The sequence below is a fragment of the Hemitrygon akajei genome, chromosome 27 (genome assembly GCF_048418815.1).
Source record: "Hemitrygon akajei chromosome 27, sHemAka1.3, whole genome shotgun sequence".
NCBI lineage: Eukaryota > Metazoa > Chordata > Chondrichthyes > Myliobatiformes > Dasyatidae > Hemitrygon > Hemitrygon akajei.
Genome location: NC_133150.1, coordinates 26,669,059 through 26,688,628, shown reverse-complemented (window position 1 = coordinate 26,688,628; position 19,570 = coordinate 26,669,059). Strand labels below are relative to the sequence as shown.

Below are 19,570 nucleotides of genomic sequence, written 5' to 3'. Positions count from 1 at the left end.
GACACTTAGGTGTGAATACAATTTTCCTTCTTTGTAAAAATGGTAAAATAATTTGAGAATTTTGGTTGGACAACCCATTACAATTGCTGCAAATCAAACAAATGATTAGCTGATTTTACATTAGTCATGTGGCTTCAATTGTAGATGTTATTCGCTGTAGATGGCAGGAGCCAGGTCCTGTAGAGCAGGAAAAGAATGCAGAGTGTTGATCATCTCTTGAAAAGGATGGACAATAGTGGAGCATGATATTACAGTATGTGAACTAATCATATGGGACTATGCTGTAGAGAGGTTGGGTTGAAATGGTTGCCAAAGCTCATTTGGTTCTCAGCTGTGCTCAGGACAGGAATCTTGTCATACTTACCCTTAAGCAGCTCACAGAACTGAGGCAACTCCTCTGAGGCAGAAAGCTGTATCAGACTTGACCATGGACTAACTTTGTCAGTCCTTGGCCCCCTCTACTGCCACGATGAGGCCATGCTCAGGTTGGAGGCTCAACATCTTATATTTCGTCTAGGTAGCCTCCAATCCGATGGCATGAGCGTCAATTTCACGAACTTCCCATAATTGCTCCCCCTCCTCCCCTTCACCATTCCCCTTTCCTGTTTTCCTCTCTCAGCTTATCTCCTTACCTGCCTGCCCTCTGGTGCTCCTCCTCCTCCCGTTTCTTCATGGTCTTCTATCCTCTCCTATCACATTCCTCCCTTCCCCAGCCCTTTATCTCTTTCACCAGTCGACTTCCCAGCTCTTTACTTCACACCCTCCCCTATACCCGGTTTCACCCAAAACCTTGTACTTCTTCCTCCCCACCCAACCCACCTTCTTATCTGACTTCTCCTCATTTTCCTGATGAAGGTTCTCAGACTGAAACATCAACTGTTTACTCGTTTCCATTGAGGCAGCCTGGCCTGCTGAGTTCCTCCAGCATTTTGTGTGTGTCGCTTTAAACTTTACCTAAGAGGAAATCCAGCGGTTCCTACTAAGGGTCTGGTGCCCTGAGCAGTAGGCCATTGTATCTGCCAGTGATGCTCACATCCTCAGAAACAAAAATACAAGTTCAAATAAATCTGCTCTAGTCCTAAGAGAGATGAATTTCATAGTGATATTTATTGAGAATATATTACTCAATGAAATGGACATACTTTTCAAAAAAAACATTAGAATTTGGCCTGAACATAAACAGCTGCAGATTGCACAGTTCTGAAATATTTCACACAAGTTTTGACAAGAGACTTGGCTTTTATAATAAGATGTTCAGTAGTTATTCCGTGATTATTTAATGAAACTGTTTTTAATCAAAACATACATTTGACATGTACACTCCTGTCAGAAAATTCAACTTGATTTCTCGAAGTAAAGTTAGTTACTTGTGAAATTATTTTATTACAAATACAGAATTCAGATGTGAGGGCATTTGGAAGGCACTTGGGTAAGCAAGCTACGTAAATGTCAGGAAGCAGTCTGATGCAGTCTAGTTTAATGTTACTTTTTTTTGTTTCAGTAAATCAAAAACTTACAGAATATCATTTCTAATGTTTTTGAAGAATTTACAGTGTTGATAATTCCAGCAACTTCCTGCTAATTAGAATGTAAATTCCATCAGGTTGGTGGGAAGTAAAGCTTTGTACATCCATGTTTGGAACTGTGCTCAAACCTCCCTGCTTTTGTGGCCCGAAACCAAAAGAGTTGTCAGCAGTGTATCTTCAGTTTGCCCCTCCCATGCTGGTCCATGGAAACGCTGTTTCCTGGAGCATGACAGTAATTTACATGAAAATGATTAACTGATTTAAGTAATTAACTGACTTAACTAATTACTTCATGGAAAATTAAGTTGAGTTGAAATGAACTGATTGTTCCCTACTTTGATCAATGCTTTATGTCATGCTCCTTTCATTGGTAACATTGTCACTCAGGGGTTCCCAGCCTTTTTTGTGTCATTGACCGAGGGTCCGTGGATGCCATGTTGGGAAACCTTGGCTCACTTCTGTTCAACCGTTTATCCTGTGCTTGTTAACAAATTGGAACCTGATAGAGCAAAGCCTAGATCTTAAGAATTCCATCCTTAATTAAAATTTCCTCCAAGGCATCAGCACTTCCTTATCTCTAATTTTCTGGAGAATTCTGTGCCGCCAATTTACCCTCAGTCTTCCACACATCAGTTCAGCCATGCCTTCAGCAACCTTAATGCAGTCAATACCTCTCCTCTATTTCCTTTGTCAAGGTGCTCAATAAAACCTGCCTCCATTATCAAGCTTTTGGTACTACAATTTCCTTCAATGGTTTGATGTCAAGTTTTGATTGATAATGCCCCCATAAACTGCTTTAGTGCACTTGGCCATATTGTTGTTGATGCTTTCATGATTTTTTTGGATGAGTTTTTAAACAGGGGCACCTCAGCTTTCTTATACAAAAAAAAAACAGAATTTGTAAGAAATTCCCTTCAGTTCTCTCAGCAAATGCCATCAAATCCGGGCTACCTGACTATTTGTTTCCTTGTTTTTTTTTCGGAAGTTTACGGTGTCTGAGCTGGGGCCATGTTTTTCTACAGTGATTTAATTTGAAGCATCAGATTCAAATGGATCTAAAGCTCATTGGAACATATCAAGATCTTGAAATGCATCGTTGTAGATATTTATTAGGATAGGTGGATGATATTAGAACAGGAAGATTGAAGGGTTATTGTACCATTAAGGGTATAACCTGCCTTAAAGTTGGGCAGCTTCTGAGGCCAAGGGTGTCACGGGCATCTGAATGACGCCAATACTTTATCTGGTTGGCCATTGTGCTGAAGGAAGTCTCAGGTGAGCCTGACACCAGCTGAAGGATTAAGGCCTTAGTTAGGGCAGATATCGGAGTCTCTTGATCAAGTAGCAGGGGAGTCAGGGGTGGGAGGGGTAGAAGGGGGGATAACAGGAGATTAGAAAGTTGGAGAGAGTGGTGCCATTATACACCAGGACCTAAAGGTGTGGGGGAAGCAAGGATGGTAGCACCAGTCTTGAAAATACATTGCTTAAAGGCAGCTATAGTTCAGAATATTGCGATCTAAAATTCAAGGCAAATTGACTGTGCTTTTTGCAAGTTCTGCAATGAAGCAATTTGACCCTAAGACTACCATAATCACTCTCCTCTCCAGAAATAACCATATGCACATGGAAAAACAGAACTTTGATTGAGTATTTATACATTACTATTCTGTTCTTTATCTCTATGTTCTTATTAAGAAAGGTTATGCAAATGGAGTAAACAGGAAAGTAGTTAGTATATTTTGGAGTTTAGTTATGCCTATCTTAAATGATCAAGATTGGATTTATGATTGTCTCACATATATATACAAGTAACTAGAAGCAATATGTGAACTTGATTCTTCTCCTAATCTTTGGCACCAAAGCTGCTGGGAGTTAAGACTGCAGAAACTCAAAGAATGATATAACTTTATTGCAAATTTCTAAAACCACACAGCATGAAGAATTTTGAAAGTTCAGTCCCAGCTAGAGCACTTCTAAGAATTTGACTAAATTCCCTGCAGGTTCTGTACTAGTACTGTACCTAATATGGTTCCATACACACTGCTGTAGGAAATAACTTCCCCACCACTTGAATAACATGATCAGTGATTGTTTTTTAATTCTTCCCCATTGGAGAATTTGAAGCAAAGGGCACTTTCTTTGTGGAACAAATCTACATCTTTATTATTTTAGCTCTGTCTGAATTGGACCATATGGGGAAATAATCCTCTGCCTTCCATGGAGACCTTCTCTCATCAATTTTAGTCAGAGCTGTGGTACATCATAGGCTGCAAAGATAGAGTTGCACCAACTAATTGAAAATCTAGACATCTCTAAATTTTGTGAGAATAGTGATGTACTGTACATGCAAATTTAACTGTCGAATTCATGCAGCTTCAACCCTGTCTGACTTCTTCAATGCTTATCTTAATGTCAATCTCGTTAAATTTATTTCCTGAAGACTGTTTTTGTTTCTACCCAGGTGTGGGCTTTTGAAATCAGTCTGGCACAGCTGCCCATGAAAAGCAGGAGATTGCTTTACTGTTGGGACAAGTCTGTGTCAACCTACAGTCCCCTGGCCAGAAAACTTCTGCAGAATGCATGCACAATTTACTAATCCATTTTGCAGCTTACAAAAGAATTGGTGGCAAATGGATAACACTCCATACTGGGTCATGTGCTCGGGGGCTTCGAACATACAGTCAATAAATGGATCAGATTACAGCTCTCTATAACTGATGTTTCAACATCTTCTTACATTGATGCAAAGTCTTGCAATTAAAAAAATACATCTAACTTTGGAGTCTACAGCCCTTTCAGATTTTCAATTGACGGATTTATTTTAAAGAACTACGTGGTGACACCCATTTGAGCACCTAACTTTTCATTTTTCCTTCCATCTTCAATGCCAGTCCAATCACCATCCCCAACACTTACCCTTCTCCCCACCTACCCCACAGCCTAATTTTGTGTCCCTGAAAACCATCCCATCATAGTCATGGAAAAAGAATCAGCAATGATTACTATGAGATCACCTCTCATGTTATCCTCAAAAATTACAGAAAGCATTTTAATTATAAATCAATGTAAAAATGATAACTTACAAAGTGCAGGTCCTCATTTTTATCCTATATTTCTAAGGCTTAAAGGTTCAAATGCTAGATTTAGATGATTACTCCTTGCTGCAACTTTGGATGATTTATAAATAGATTTTTCAAAGTAAATTTCAGCATGATATGTATTAAATGGAGAATTATATAAGGGGCACTCAGCAGCAACATATTTAAATATGTCTTCTAACATATTATTACCAAGCCTATGTTTCGTGGGAAAGTGGATGAAAAGATCAGGCCAAGTTTTTATTAAAAGTTGAGAAAATTAAAAATAAAGTAGTGGTTAGTGCTTCCAGTGTGAAATAGTTTTTTTAAAATTTCAACTGTGGATATTAAAAATATTTCTTTAAACTACATCCTTTCTAAAGCAATACTAGATTCACACCCTTTCTTTTTTCCTGATAAAGAATCATCATGCAGTTCCGAGCTCTGGCGCTCCTTAACTTCACCATGAAAATGAAGGCCTCTGGGATTCCAAACTGTTCAATATGACGAGGATGTCACAACCAGGCTTAATCACACGCTTGACTAAAATTCAGCTTACTGAGCGCTTTCCCACAGTGGTCAAAGGACAGGACAGAAACCTGAACCACATCCTGTTACTGAACTGAAACCCCCGCACCTCCATCCATTCCCCTTCTGACCACCACCCGACCCCCTCCACCGAAGGCTTGGGACCTCCATCTGTCACACAGCCTGCAATAACATTAGTCAGCATGAACCTTGGATCTGCATGGATCAATTTCACATCGTGTTTGCTTAATGAAATTGGGAAGAAAATCCCAAAATACTTGTCTTTATGAAAGCATGTAATATAAAATCTGTGATCTGTGATATTATCCTCACGGTTCCCAAGATGTTTTACAATCAGCTTGGTTTTGAACACAGTTTCAACTTTTCATTTGATTTTTCATGCCTTTGCAGCCATCGCCTAACTTTTCCTAGACAAGTGGATGAAGTAACTGAGACAATGGGTTTCTCAAGGGCTGCAGAACACTGCTGCTTTCAAACCAGATGAAGAAGACATTACCAGACAATACTCCAAGGAGTGGCTGATCCGAATTCCTTTGAATTAGCCATTATTTAATTGATAAAATTTTCCCAGTTATGTTAAATGAAAATAAAAAGCCTTTGAAGAAAAGTTTATTAATATCACTCCAGGTGACAAAGTGCTGTTTTGTGGTTCATTCTTAACAAGGTGGTAACTGGTAGAGAAAGGGAAGCAGAGATAAGTAATGGTGCTGTTTGGTGTTATTGCTTGCATAGTGCCAGAACATTTGCACGAGTTTAAAGGTGAATAAATCTTTGGAAGTAAGGACAGAAATTAATTAAGTTATTAATGAGTTAACTTCCTCCTATACGGTGGAAAATAATTTCCTATCAAATTTTATAGCAGGATGAAGGACAAGCTTACGTGGATAATTTGAAGTAAGCTATGGTTGGGTTTTTCATCTTTCACTCTTTACTTTGTCATTATTTATGCCATATCCCAGTCCTATTTACTTCTTGGGAGAGATCAATGCCAATGTTGTATTGCCCCGTCTACACTGTTGAGTTATGTGACTATCTCATGAGAGAACATGGAGACATAACATTAGTTGTTCATTCAAGTGTAAAACATCCCAGAAGTTCAGAGCAAGAATTAATCCACTCCAGAGAATTGTTAAACCTTGCAATGAAGTGTGGGTTCATGATGTTGACAGTGATTCTTTGAGTCTTTCATGTGGGACCTGGAGCTATCACTCTTTATTTTAGGTTTCCAGTGTCTGCAGTTTTTTTTAAAATTACATTTACTGTAACGTTCTGACTGATTGCAAATTCCAGTCATTCACATGCTCATGGATACGTGCCATGTCCCCTTAAGATAAAGATCACAAGGAAAGACTGGCTGGGTGGCAGGAGACCCCCTTGTAGACGTGGGAGCTGCTTATTACTCTCAGAGCAGATTGATTCTCTCCACTAGTTTGATTCTTCGAATTCAGGGTGATGGATGAAAGTCAGAGTGTTCCAGATTTTTATTGCTGAAAATTAACGTAGGAGTTTACTTGTGTATTTGAATCACACACTCAGAGTAATACAGTGTAAAAACAGGCCCTTTGGCCCTAATCGCCCATGCTGATTAAGAAGTCGATCTGCGTTAATTCCACTTTCCCATATCCTGCTGCTCCTTTTCTATGCATGTACCTGCCCAAATGCTCTTTTAAATACTGCGACTGTATCTTCTTCTGGCTCCCCTGAAAGCTTACTGCATATTCCAGCCCCCTTCTGTGTGGAAAAACATGCCCTCCGATTTTCTTTAAATATTGCCCCACTCATGTTAAAACTCTGTCCCCTGGTTTTAGATTCACCCTCCTCTTGGAAAAGTCCTTGGCTATCTACCCTATTTATGCCCTTTATAACTGTATAAACCTCTATAAGATCACCCCTCAGACTCCTGCACTCCTGTGAGAACGATCCCAGTTTATCCAGTCTCTCCTTGTAACTGAATCCCTCCATTCTAGGCAATGTGCTTGTTAATCTCTTCTGCACTCATTCTAATACCACTGCATCCTTTCTATAGATTGGTGACCAGAAGTGCAGACAATAGTCCAAGTGTGACCTAACTGTTTCTTGTGCAGCTGCAACACGATGACTCAGCTGTGATACTCAACACTATGATACTTCCTATGAAGGAATGCAAGCTAAATTCCTTCTTCCTTATCTTATCCGTCTGTTGCCATTTTCAGGGAGCTATGAACTTGCACCTCAAGGTCCCAAAATGCATCAATCTTCTATGCTCCCTGTTATCAAAGTCTGGCCAGTATTAATCAACACCAAATGTGTCAATTGTCTGGATTAAATTTCTTCTTCCACTGCTCCAACCAAATTTCCATCTGATCTATGTTCCTCAGTATCCTGAGCCAAGCAACCTTATTATCTACAACTCCACCAATTTTGTGTCATCAGCAAACTTATGGTATCAGGACACAAATGCTTAAAAGGACCTGAGGAGTGACTTCTTCATACTCTTCTACCGTGTGTTCATGCAGACTCACTACCACAGCCACGTCCTTCCCGGGAACTTGTCTATGCTGCCATCTTGTACTACATGGGGGCCAGTCATTTTGTGTGTACTACTCTTGTTTTTCAGCATCTGCAGAATCTCTTGTGTTCTTCACACAAAGCGTGGTTTTGCTTATGCATTGAGCTGCTGGTAAAAGTGGTTGAGGCAGGTAGATGAACAATATTTAAAATTCATTTACATAGGGACTTGGGACAGGAAAGGTTTAGAGCATGGGTTCCCAACCTTGTTTATGCCATGGACCCTTACCATTAACCAAGTGGTCCATGAACACCAGGTTGGGAACCCCTGATTTAGAGGGATATGAGCCAAATCTGGGCAAATGGGACTAACTTTGATGGATAGCTTGGTCAACATGGACAAGTTGGACTGAATGGCCTGTTTCTGTGTTGGATTACTCTATGTCTCTGTGAGTCCAAGGATTCATTTGATAACAATGTACCTGATATATTTTTCCTCCATTTTCCTGGTCAACTTCTCAATTTCCCTCATTAATCAAGTTTCTCTAACTTTATCATCTTTCTTTCTTACCCTACAGGCTTTATGGGTTGTAAGTTTTTGATGAGTTGGGAGTATTTATGTGTATTCTGATAGAATACTGCAATATGGTATCATATCTAGTTTTATTGTTGTGTGAATAAATGGGAGAGGTTCCAGAGGACTGGAGGGTTGTGGATGTTGTTCCATTATTCAAAAAAGGGAGTACAGAGAGCCCTGGAAATTATAGACCAGTGAGTCTTACTTCAGTGGTTGGTGAGTTGATGGAAAAGATCTTGAGAGGCAAGATTGTAAACATTTAGAGAGTCATAATATGATTAGGAATAGTCAGCATGGCTTTGTCAAAGGCAGGTTGTTCCTTACGAGCCTGATTGAATTTTTTGAGGATGTGACTAAACACATTGATGAAGGTAGAGCAGTAAATGTAGAGTATATGGATTTCAGCAAGGCGTTTGACAAGGACCCCCATGCAAGGCTTATTGAGAAAGTCAGGAGGCATAGGATGCAAGGGGACATTGCCTTGTGGATTCAGAATTGGCTTGCCCACAGAAGGCAAAGAGTGGTTGTAGACAGGTTATATTCTGCATGGAGGTCGGTCACCAGTGGAGTGCCTCAGGGATCTGTTCTGGGACCCTTACTCTTTGTGAATTTATAAATGACCTGGATGAGGAAGTGGAGGGATGGGTTAGTAAATTTGCTGATGACACAAAGGTGGGGGTGTTGTGGATAGTGTGGAGGGCTGTCAGAGGTTACAGCAGGACATTGATAGGATGCAAAACTGGGCTGAGAAGTGGTAGATGGAGATCAACCCAGATAAGTGTAAGGTGGTTCATTTTGGTAGGTCAAATATGACAGAATATAGTTTTAATGGTAAGACTCTTAGCAGTGTGGAGGATCAGAGGGATTTTGGGGTCCGAGTCCATAGGACACTCAAAGCTACTGCGCAGGTTGACTCTGTGGTTAAGAAAGTATACAGTGCATTGGCCTTCATCAACCATGGGATTGAGTTTAGGAGCCAAGAGGTAATGTTGCAGCTTTATAGGACCCTGGTCAGACCCCACTTGGAGTACTGTGCTCAGTTCTGGTCACCTCACTACAGGAAGGATGTGGAAGCCATAGAAAGGGTGCAGAGAGGGAGAAATTTAAAATGTCAGTAAACACACCTGCCAGTTGTGTTCTGCATATCCTGAGTACTCGCCCTGAGATGCCGTTTGGTCCCATAGCCTTGCGACTGTCCACTCATTGGAAACATCTGCGTACCCCAGCGGCAGAGATGACCAGGTTGCAGGTTGTAGCGGTGGCTTTCCTCGGAGGCTCAGAGTTAGCGACATCAAGCTGAGCATAAAAACGATTGAGCTCATCCGGGAGCGAGGCCACAATGTTGGTGGCACCGCAATGTTTGGCTTTGAAGTCTGCGATGGTATGCAGCCCTCGCCACAAGTCACGTGTGCTATTCATTGTGAATCTTGACTCAATCTTGTCCCTGTGTTGTTTCACAGCCTTGATAGCTTTGCAGAGATCATAGCGCAAAGAGGGCTGGTCTATGCACAATTATACTCACAACCTTTTACAGATGTACAGTGAAGAGCATTTTAACATGCTGGATCACGGCATTGCACTATGACGGATATGAGGCCTCTATAACGCATAATTAAAACAGCCCAACGCATCACCAGCACCAGCCTGCCCTAGATAGGGCAGCCTAGATAACCTAAAACTAGATATGATACCATTCACAATATATATTCTATCTGAATATACATAAAGAGTTCCCAATTCATCTAGGTCATATGTATAGAATGGTGCCGGAAAAAGGCCAGCAATACCATGTAGGATCCAAATCACCCTGTTTATGGACTGTTCGTCCCTTTCCCATCAGGAAAGAGGCAACACAGTACCCACACCAGGGCCAGTAGACTTAAAAACAGTTACTTCCCCCAAGCTGTAAGGCTGATCAACACTTCCACCCATTAACCCACCCCACCATCCACCATCACCACTACATACACTTAGCCGAGTGTCACTTCATGTACGTACAATCAGTTTATGTGTATAACAATTGTACATTATGTTTCATAGGATTGTTTTTATATTTATATTTATTGTGTTTTTTTATTGAGTTCTTTATGCTTATTGTGATTTTTTTATGTTGCATCATATCTAGAGTAACAATCATTTTGTTCTTCCTTACACTGGTATACTGAAGAATAACGATAAACAATCTTGATTCGTGGAGAGTGTTGAAAACCAAACTAACTTGAAATATTGGAAGAATGGTAATTTTGCTGTTTTGATCACCATCATCACAGCTACAGGTTCCACAAATGGGGGTTATCTTTCTTTGATTCTTTTCCACTTGATGGATGTTTAATTTAGAAAGCTTTACAGATTTCTATAAGTTATAGAATTGAAATTCTTGCCCATAGTATTCAGTAACTCACCTGCTCTTGAGTCTAAGCCCTGCATAATACATTTACTGACATATGCAATTGAGTTTTTAATTGTATAAATATATTTTGACATGTCATTAGTTATTTGTGCCTGCTCTCACTTTGGAATGTTACAAATCTTCTGGTGATATTAGAACTAGCCACAAGTTGAACGAAACAGAACAAAGCATTTTGAGCTATTTATCTGAATAACGGAGAAGCAAAAAAGTATAATGACCCCTTGGTAAAAATATTTGGTTTACCCAATGGTTGGAGCGATAATGTCTCTATGAACTATTTTATTATTTTGACAACAAATTTCACGACATATGCCAGTGATTAAATCTGATTCTGACTGAAATTGCTGAAGCAAAGTAGTTTGTTAAGTAACATGGCCACTCGGTCAATATAACCATTGATGTGGAATCATTCGAGTCTGCATTCAGAAAACAAATTTCTTCTATACAAATCATATTTAAGGTAAGTATTTTCTCTTATGTTATTGATTTGTTTGATTAGCCATTGCTAAACAGATAAACACTTCTATTTGATCTAAAGTGCTGATGTTCTGGACGACTTCTGAGCCCTCTTCCTGCTCCTTGTTTTTTCTTCATTATTGTATTTAGATAGTTGTGAGAGATAAAGTTGCCATGAAAGGATTTGAAAACAAAAATAAGAAACTTCTTCAGTCTCTATGCTTGTCCAATTCATTTTTTAAAATTTTAGAATAATCCAAAATTGAGAAAAAGACCTTGCGGTCCCCTGTAGTATTCTCAGTACAAATATAGTACTACACATCAAGACACTGTTTGTGGAAGTTAGATTTTTCCATTGGTGTTCCACAGTACAGCATAGTTAATTAGGGAGTTGTACTTGGAATTAACAGTGTATTAGTTAGCAGCTCATTAAATCAGCTCCTTTGTGTCCAGTAACATTAAAGGTGAAGTACCCAGAGGTTTCCACCACCATTACAGTTCAGGCTTGGTATTCATTCAAACATCAGAAGCAATAACATTTGAAAATCAACCCAAACACTATGTAGGCTGAGGTGATGGTAAAACCAAAATGGAAGCACACCTAGTTTGGAAAGCTGAAACCTACGGAATCTTCACTTCTGCTCCACAGCTGCTGATTGCATTTTATTTTCAGTTATTTTTCATAGATTTGCAAGTTATGACGAGGACAACAAAAAAAAAGCTGAGGGTCAGTCGCAAACATTTTAAATGATATTTTATGTAATGAGGGAATTGACATTTATTTTTTGATGAAAAAATCAAACAATATTGTATAAAAGGTCAAACAAAAATCTTAATTATTCTCTTATGTGGATTTGCTGAGGCTATAACTGATACTACTCATGGTGCTTTTAAAAGTTAGCATAACTTTCTTACTACACTGTAAAAGTCATTAAAAGTCCATCTGTATAAAATTCGTGGAGCTATATATTCCCTGAGCGTATTCTTGACATGACTATAGTGACTGTTAAAAGAATCAATTTTAAATTGCAATTATTTTTGCCATGAAATTGTATACCAATTCCTGAATGATTTTTTGACCTTTGTCTTATACGTACCATACTAACTTTGTTCCATTCCCATAAATATATTTTAAAAGTTCCCTTGATGATCTAGTGGCACACAGTTTAGGAAGTCATTGTTGGTAAGATGAGTAGAGTCATAGGAGCTGGAATTCCATACAGATCAGTGTGAAATGCTGCATTTAGGGAGGACTAATCAGGATAGGACATAAACAGCGAATAATTATGCCGGAGGGGGTTTTGAGGAGCGGGGGACCTAGATGTACAAGTCCAAAGGTTCCTCTAGGTGGCAGCACAAATAGGTTGGGTGATGAGGAAAGCTTCATGGGAATTCTTGCCTTCATTAACTGGGGCACAAAATATAAGAGCAGGAAATTTAAGCTGCACCTTTGTAAAACAGGTTGGACCTCATTTTGGGTACTGTGCACAATTCTAGTCACCACACCAGAGGAAGCAAGTGATGTCGCTGTAGTGGGTGCAGAGGAGATTCACCAGGATGTTGACTGGGGTGGAACATTACAATTATGTGGAGTAGTTTTACCTGGAGTGGAGGAAGCTGAGGCGGGTGTATATACAATTATGAAGAGCGTAGTTAGGGTAGAATGTAAGAAATATATTAAAAATATGACAAGCAGAGAGGCGGTAAATGGTAAACACTTCCTCTAAAACCAGAGGACATGATTTACGATAAGAGAAACAGATTTAAAGGGATGTCAGGAAGAAATGTTCACACCAGAGGGTGATTGGAATCTGGAATCCACCAGGGTGATCTCACAACACTGAAGTATCTAGACAAACACTTCAATCACCAAAGCTATGGACCATGTGCTGGTGAAAAGGAATCATTAAAGATGGGAGAGCATAGTTATGGTGAATTGAAGGACCTGTTCTGTGTTGTATGATTCTATTAATCTCTGACTCATGTTGAACTTCATTGTGCAATGAACTTGTTGAGATTATTCCTGGTATCTTCCAGCCTCTAGGTTTCCCTTGAGTCCTTGACATGTGGTTAACCTACTAATGTATCATGTGGAATCATGCTGTCATTTTCTTTTTTTCTCTCAGGAACGATTTGCCACAATTTTACTCAGTGTGACCGCATTGCAGATGACTTTTTAAAAAAATACAACTCAAAGTTTTCATAACAAACTTTCAAGGCTACTTGCTCAGAATTTTGGCAGCAGCTCGAACCTTACTCTGATCATTTATGTGTGTTGAACTGTGTGCTAGCCTTTTGGCAATGATGATTAATACTTGAAATTTATATTGTGCTTCTCTGTCAGATCTGCTGATGAACGACAGTTGTAACCCATTTCAAGGATCAGCTGAGAGTTCAAGTTTCCAGTCTTTATTAATAGATGAAGAAAGAGGGAAACTTCTGGTCGGTGCTAAGGATCTGATTTATGTTTTGAATCTGGAAAATTTGAACAAGGAACCCAAAAAGGTACAAATCATCAACAAAGAAGTTAGATTATGGATATAGAACATTTGATAGAAATCTAATTTCAAGTGCAGTTATTGTAGATTGAATTTAAATCAGCAAAGTAGCAGATTTTCACTTGTTTTATATGTCAGTAGCAACCCACAAAATAGGGCTCTTGGCTTGAATGTCCTTTTTCAGTGTGGAAAGTAGTTACACCAAACACTAAGATCAGATAGCACTATGTTTTGGTATGTTAAGTGACTGAATAAAATGCTAATGGAAATTACGACCTACTGTGTGTATCATGTTGTCTGGTGCTTTTATTATTTTTCAAGATAATTATGCAGAAGGATAGGACTGGTCTTCAGTTGTAAATTGGAGAAAGGTCAATTTTGATGACATCACGAAGGATCTGGCAGGTGTGGATTGGGATAAGCTGTTTTCTGGCAAAAGAATATTTGGTAAGTGGGAGGCCCTCAAATGTGAAATACTGAGAGTACAGGGTTTGTATGTTCCTGTCAGGAAAAAAAGGCAAAGCTAACAGGTTTGGAGACCACACACGAGGAAATCTGCAGATGCTGGAAATTCAAACAACAACACACACAAAATGCTGGTGGAACACAGCAGGCCAGGCAGCATCTATAGTGAGAAGCGCTGTCGACGTTTCGGGCCAAGACCCTTCGTCAAGGTTTGGAGACCCTTGGTTTTTGAGAGGTATTGAGGCCCTGGTGAAGAAGTATTGGTGCATAGCAAGTGTAGGCAACAAGAACAAATGAGATGCTTATGGAGTATAAGAAATACAAGAGGACACTTAAAGAAGGAAATCAGGAAGGCTAAAACAAGGCATGAGGTTGGTCTGGCAGACAAGGTGAAGGAGAATCCCAAGGGCTTCTACAGATGTATTAAGAGCAGAAGGACAGAAAGGGACAAAATTGATTCACTTGAAGATCAGTGTGATCATCTACACATGAAATCAAAAGAGATGGGGGAGATCTTAAATGGATATTTTGCATCTGTATTTACTTGGGAGACAGGCGGAGAGTCTATAGAACTGAAAGGTGATGGACTAAATACAGATAGCAGAAGAAGAGGTGCTTGCTGCCTTGAGGCAAATTGGGGTGAGTAAGTCCCCAGGGTCTGACAAGGTGTCCCCTCAGACTCTGAGAAGCTACTGCAGAAATTCCAGGGGCCCTGGAAAAGGTATTTAAAACATCCTTAACTAAAGGTGAGTGGCAGAAGACTGAAAGGTAGCTAATGTTCTGTTGTTCAAGAAAGGCTCTAAGAATAAGCTGTGGAATTAAAAGAAGGCAAGCCTGGTGGCAGTAGTGGGTAAATTATTGGAAGATATTCTAAGGGACTGGAATTGTAAGTATTTGGATAGACAGGGACTGATTAGGGATAATCAACATGGCTTTGTCTGTGGTAGGTTGTGTCTAAGCAATCGTATCACATAGAGATTTTGAAGAGGGTACCAATAAAGTTGGTGAAGGAAAGGCAGTGGACATTGTTTACATAGACTTCAGCAAGACCTTTGACAAAATCCCACATGGGAGCCTGTTTAAGAGGATTCAGTTGCTTGGCATTCAGGATGAGGTAGCCGACAGCGTCATGGCGGAAGCCAGAGTGTGGTTGTCTCTCCGACTGCAGGCCTGTGACGAGTGGTGCGCTGCAGGGATTGGTGCTGGGTCCGTTGTTGTTTGTTACCTACGTCAAAGATTTGGATGATGATGTGGTAAACTGCATCAGCAGATTCGTGGGTGACGCCAAGATGGAGGTGCAGTGGTCTGTGAGGAGGGCCATCAAAGCTTGCAGTGGAATCTGTACTGGCTGAAAAGATGGGCTGAGAAATGGCAGATGGAATTTAATGTAGACAAGTTTGAAGTGTTGCACTTTGGGAGGGCAAACTAAGGTAGGACTTGCACAATGAATGGTAGGGCACTCAGGAGTATGGTTAGAACAGAGGAATCAGGAAATACAGAGCCATACATCCTTGAAAGTGGCACCCCACAGTTAAATGGGTCGTAAAGAGAGCTGTTGACTCATTGGCTTTCATAAATCAGAGTACTGAGTATAGGAGATGGGGTGTTATGTTGAAGTTATGGAAGATGTTGGTGAGGCAAAATTTGGAGTATTATGTACAGTCCTGATCATCTGTCTGTGGGTAATATGCCAATAAGATTGAAAGAGCACAGAGAAAATTTGCAAGGTTATTGCTGTGACTTGAGGCCCTGAAAGTTTAAATGACTTGGGCGTTTCTTCTCTGAAGTGTAGAAGAATGAGGGTAGATTTGAAAGGGGTACACAAAATTGTGAGGGGTATATATGGGGTAAGTGCAAGCAACATTTTCCACTGAGGTTGAGTGAGACTAGAACTAGAAGTCATAGGTTAAGGGTGGAAGGTGAAATATTTTAGGGGAACATGAGGGGGACTTCTTCACTCCGTAGGTGGTGAGAGTGGGCAACACACTGCCAGCAGAAGTGGTGGATGCGGCTTGATTACAACAGACTAGATTAGATGGGCTGAAGGGCCTGTTTCTGTGCTGTAGTACCCTCTGACTCTGTGAATCTATTTTGCGATCTTCGGTTGGCCTAATGCCCAATGCACACAGTATCTGAAAAGATCTGGCTGTGAACTCAGCTGCACTTACCTGCCTTTTCTCCATACCCCTTAATTCCCACCTGTGCAAAAATCTATTTAACTGTATCCAGAATATATCTAATGAAGCAGCCTCTACTGCTTCCCAGGGCAGTAAATTCCACAGATGTCATATTTAAGTTTATTGTTGTTGGCTGAGTCAAAGGTGGCAACGAGTCAGCATATAGGAGGAAGATTGAAAATCGGGCTGAGTGGTGCCACGCCAACATCAATCAAAATCAGCAAGACTAAGGAGCTGATTATTGACTTCAGGAGGAGGAAAGTGGAGGTCCATGAGTCAGTTCTTGTTGGAGCATCAGATGTGGAGAGGGTCAGCAACTTTAAATTCCAAGGTGTTATTATTTCAGAGGATCTGTCCTGGGTCCAGCACCTAAGTGCCTCCATGAAAAAAGCAAGGCAGCACTTCAACTTCCTTAGAAGTTAGCACCAACAAACTTCTAAGGCACGGAAGCACCAATTCCTTTGGATGAAAATCTGAAGTAGTGGATATGGCGCGGTCCATCATACGTAGATCCTTCCCCCATTGAGCATATCTACATGGAGTGCTGTCACAGGAAAGCAGCATCCATCTACAAGGACCCTACCATCCAGGCCATGCTTCCTTCTTGCTGCTGCCATCAGGAAGAAGCTACAGGAGCTTCAGAATCCACACCGCCATCTTTAGGGGCAGTTTATTTCCCCTCAACCATCAGGCTCTTGAACTAATGGGGATAACTTCACTCAACTTCACTTGCCCCATCATTGAACTGTTCCCACAAACTATGGACTCACTTTCAATGACTTTTCATCATATATTCTTAATATTTATTGTCTATTTATTTATCTTTTTCCTGTTGTATTTGCACAGTTTGTTGTCTTTTGCACATCAGTTGTTTGTCTGCCCTTTTGGGGGCAATCTTTCATTGATTCTATTGTGTTTTTTTGATTTACTGTGTATGCCTGCAAGAAAATGAATCTCTGAGTTGAATATGGTGACGTATATGTACTTCAATAATAAATTTACTTTCAACATTGAACTTTGAGATTCACTACTTTATGGGAAAAGCAGTTTCCCCTCTTCTCCATTCTAATGTGAGCTTGGCACAGCTAGGATTTTTAGTGGTGTGTCAGTAGTGGCCACTTATTCAGCAGACATCTTTAAATGCCCCCATAAAGAATGCTTCCGTGTAAGCAGAAGTATAACTCCTTGAACAATTCTCTGACTGGCATTGGAAGCCCAGTTTATATAGCTGCCCCACCCACTTTAAGTACATTAATTGACCAGAATCCTTTCAGGGCCCTGATGCCCATAGCGCAAGTTCCTTGCTAACGGGGTGCTTGGAGTCCTGGCTGAGCAGCAGTCAGAAGACTGGGAAGCCCCTAAAGGAGAGTCAGATTTGTAAATTAGCAAAAGGCCGCTCGCCCAGTTTCAGTTCCCGGTGTTGGCTTGGGAGTTGCCCAAGGAACTATACGAAAATTGGCTTTTGTATAGATCGAGCAAAAGCAAACGTTGCATCCACACACATGCTCCCAGACTAGGGTTAAATTACAGGTGAATGTTCTGTAACAGTGATTATCATTAGGCTCCTCTTTGCATTGGACACATCAACAGTCCAGAGTGAAAATGTCAGACTCCACTGTGACTCCCTGAGCATAATTTCTTTATTAATTCTTCAAAGAAACTATGCAATCCGCTTTTTAGATAAATTCTCCCTAATCATTACAGAGTGCATTAAGGTAGAACATTGTAAAACCATAACAATGCTGAATAAAGTGTAACAGCTACAGAGTAGAGAGTTATCGAAGATTACAACACAGTCTCAATCAACTGAGGAAGTGGTGTGCTGACATTCAGGTGGAGGTCTCTACAGATCTTTGTTTTATCATAATTAAGTGGGCAGGATAAAGTGTGAAAAATACATCATGCTCTGCAGAACTTCTTTGTAATGTTCTTTCATTTCATTTTGCAGTAATCTCAAAGCATGTCAATAGTCTGTTGTCAACATCACAGCATAGACATTTAGAAATCTCTACAGGGAAAACTGGTGAAAGACAAAACTGACAGAATAAACTGTGTGGCTAATACAATAGTGAAGACAAGCAGGATCAGACTAGAATAAAAATGCTTGCTCTGACTATTTTCATACAGTGATAGCTGCTGTTAAGACTATATGCACCTTACTCAATTCACCAATTATACCATTACCATCTCACACCCCTCTTGCCCATCCCCTCAGATTTACCTGTAAATTTCTGTCAGTGAGGAGGGTGGCTTCAGAACGGGTGAGCTTCCTACAAAGACGTAATTGCTACAGGGTACTTGCTTGAAATGCTAAGATTGTACAAATATGAGCAATTCGGGGTGATCCTTGTGTCAGCCTCCTACAGGGTGTACAGAGTACCAGCCACCTGGTTAATCATCTCCCATGTAATCTCCCATGTCCAGACTTTACTTTGATAACGGACCAAAAGCTTGATATTGAGATGGCTTATTCTAATCAATCTTCATCTGGATCTTTAAAATATCTTTTTTTTTCCCTCTTGTCAGATTTATTGGCCTGCAGCTAAAGAGAGAGTGGAGCTCTGTAAACAGACCGGCAAGAAGGAAGTAAGAAATGGCTCGCAATGTTCCGGAATTTCCACAAATTCAATTCCATTTCTTAAAAACAGTTTATCATATTTTCTGTCATGTTTTATATGTTTTAAAAACTGCTTCCAATTTAATGTATATGAAGTACTCTGAGTTTTAAAACTGTAAAAATTATTTGTTTTAATCAAGGGAGTCAGACTTTTATGGATTATTAGATGTTCCATTTAATATGAAGATGCACTTTTACTTCACATTTCATTAGATAGTCAATTGAAATATATTTAGTGTAGTAATTTTTCCAGCAATCCTGTAATTTTGAAGAGAACACTGAGTTTTAGGGGACCATGGAAACAAGAGCTGTTAAAGGGACCACAAGAACCATGGCCTCAATGCATTTTAATGCATTAATTATGAATGCAGGATCTGGGCACCAGACTCTTAGAGAAAATACAGAAATTGGCATCTATGCTCAACAAATCTTGTTGAGGGCCCTGGCATCTTAAAGAGGCCACAAGAAATATGCCTTAAGACATTAAAGGAAGCAAAAGAACTGGTTCCAAAATGCTTAAGCGAATGCAGGTACTGGCAACAGTGTGCACTGGTGTATTAAAGGGAGAACAGGATCCCAGTGTTTTAATTAGCAAGCCAGATGTTAAATATTCAATTATCAAATTCTTGGAGTTTGCTTGTAATAAGTGTTAGGAACTAAAGAGTTGTGGAATGGGATTGATAGGATTGTTCTCTTGGAAGCTGACATAGGCACGATGGGCCAAATGGCTC

The 19,570-nt window shown here is 40.1% G+C and overlaps 1 protein-coding gene across 3 annotated transcripts in view; it reads left to right on the top strand.

Moving 5' to 3' along the window:
* LOC140717195 (semaphorin-3D-like) overlaps positions 1–19,570 on the top strand; it is a 94,180-nt gene that overhangs the window by 7,646 nt on the left and 66,964 nt on the right. For all 3 annotated transcript variants that reach the window (XM_073030501.1, XM_073030500.1, XM_073030502.1), the window contains exons 2-3: positions 13,427–13,587; positions 18,749–18,808. In XM_073030501.1, coding sequence (XP_072886602.1) covers positions 13,427–13,587; positions 18,749–18,808 — 221 coding nt within the window. The remainder of the gene's footprint in view (positions 1–13,426; positions 13,588–18,748; positions 18,809–19,570) is intronic.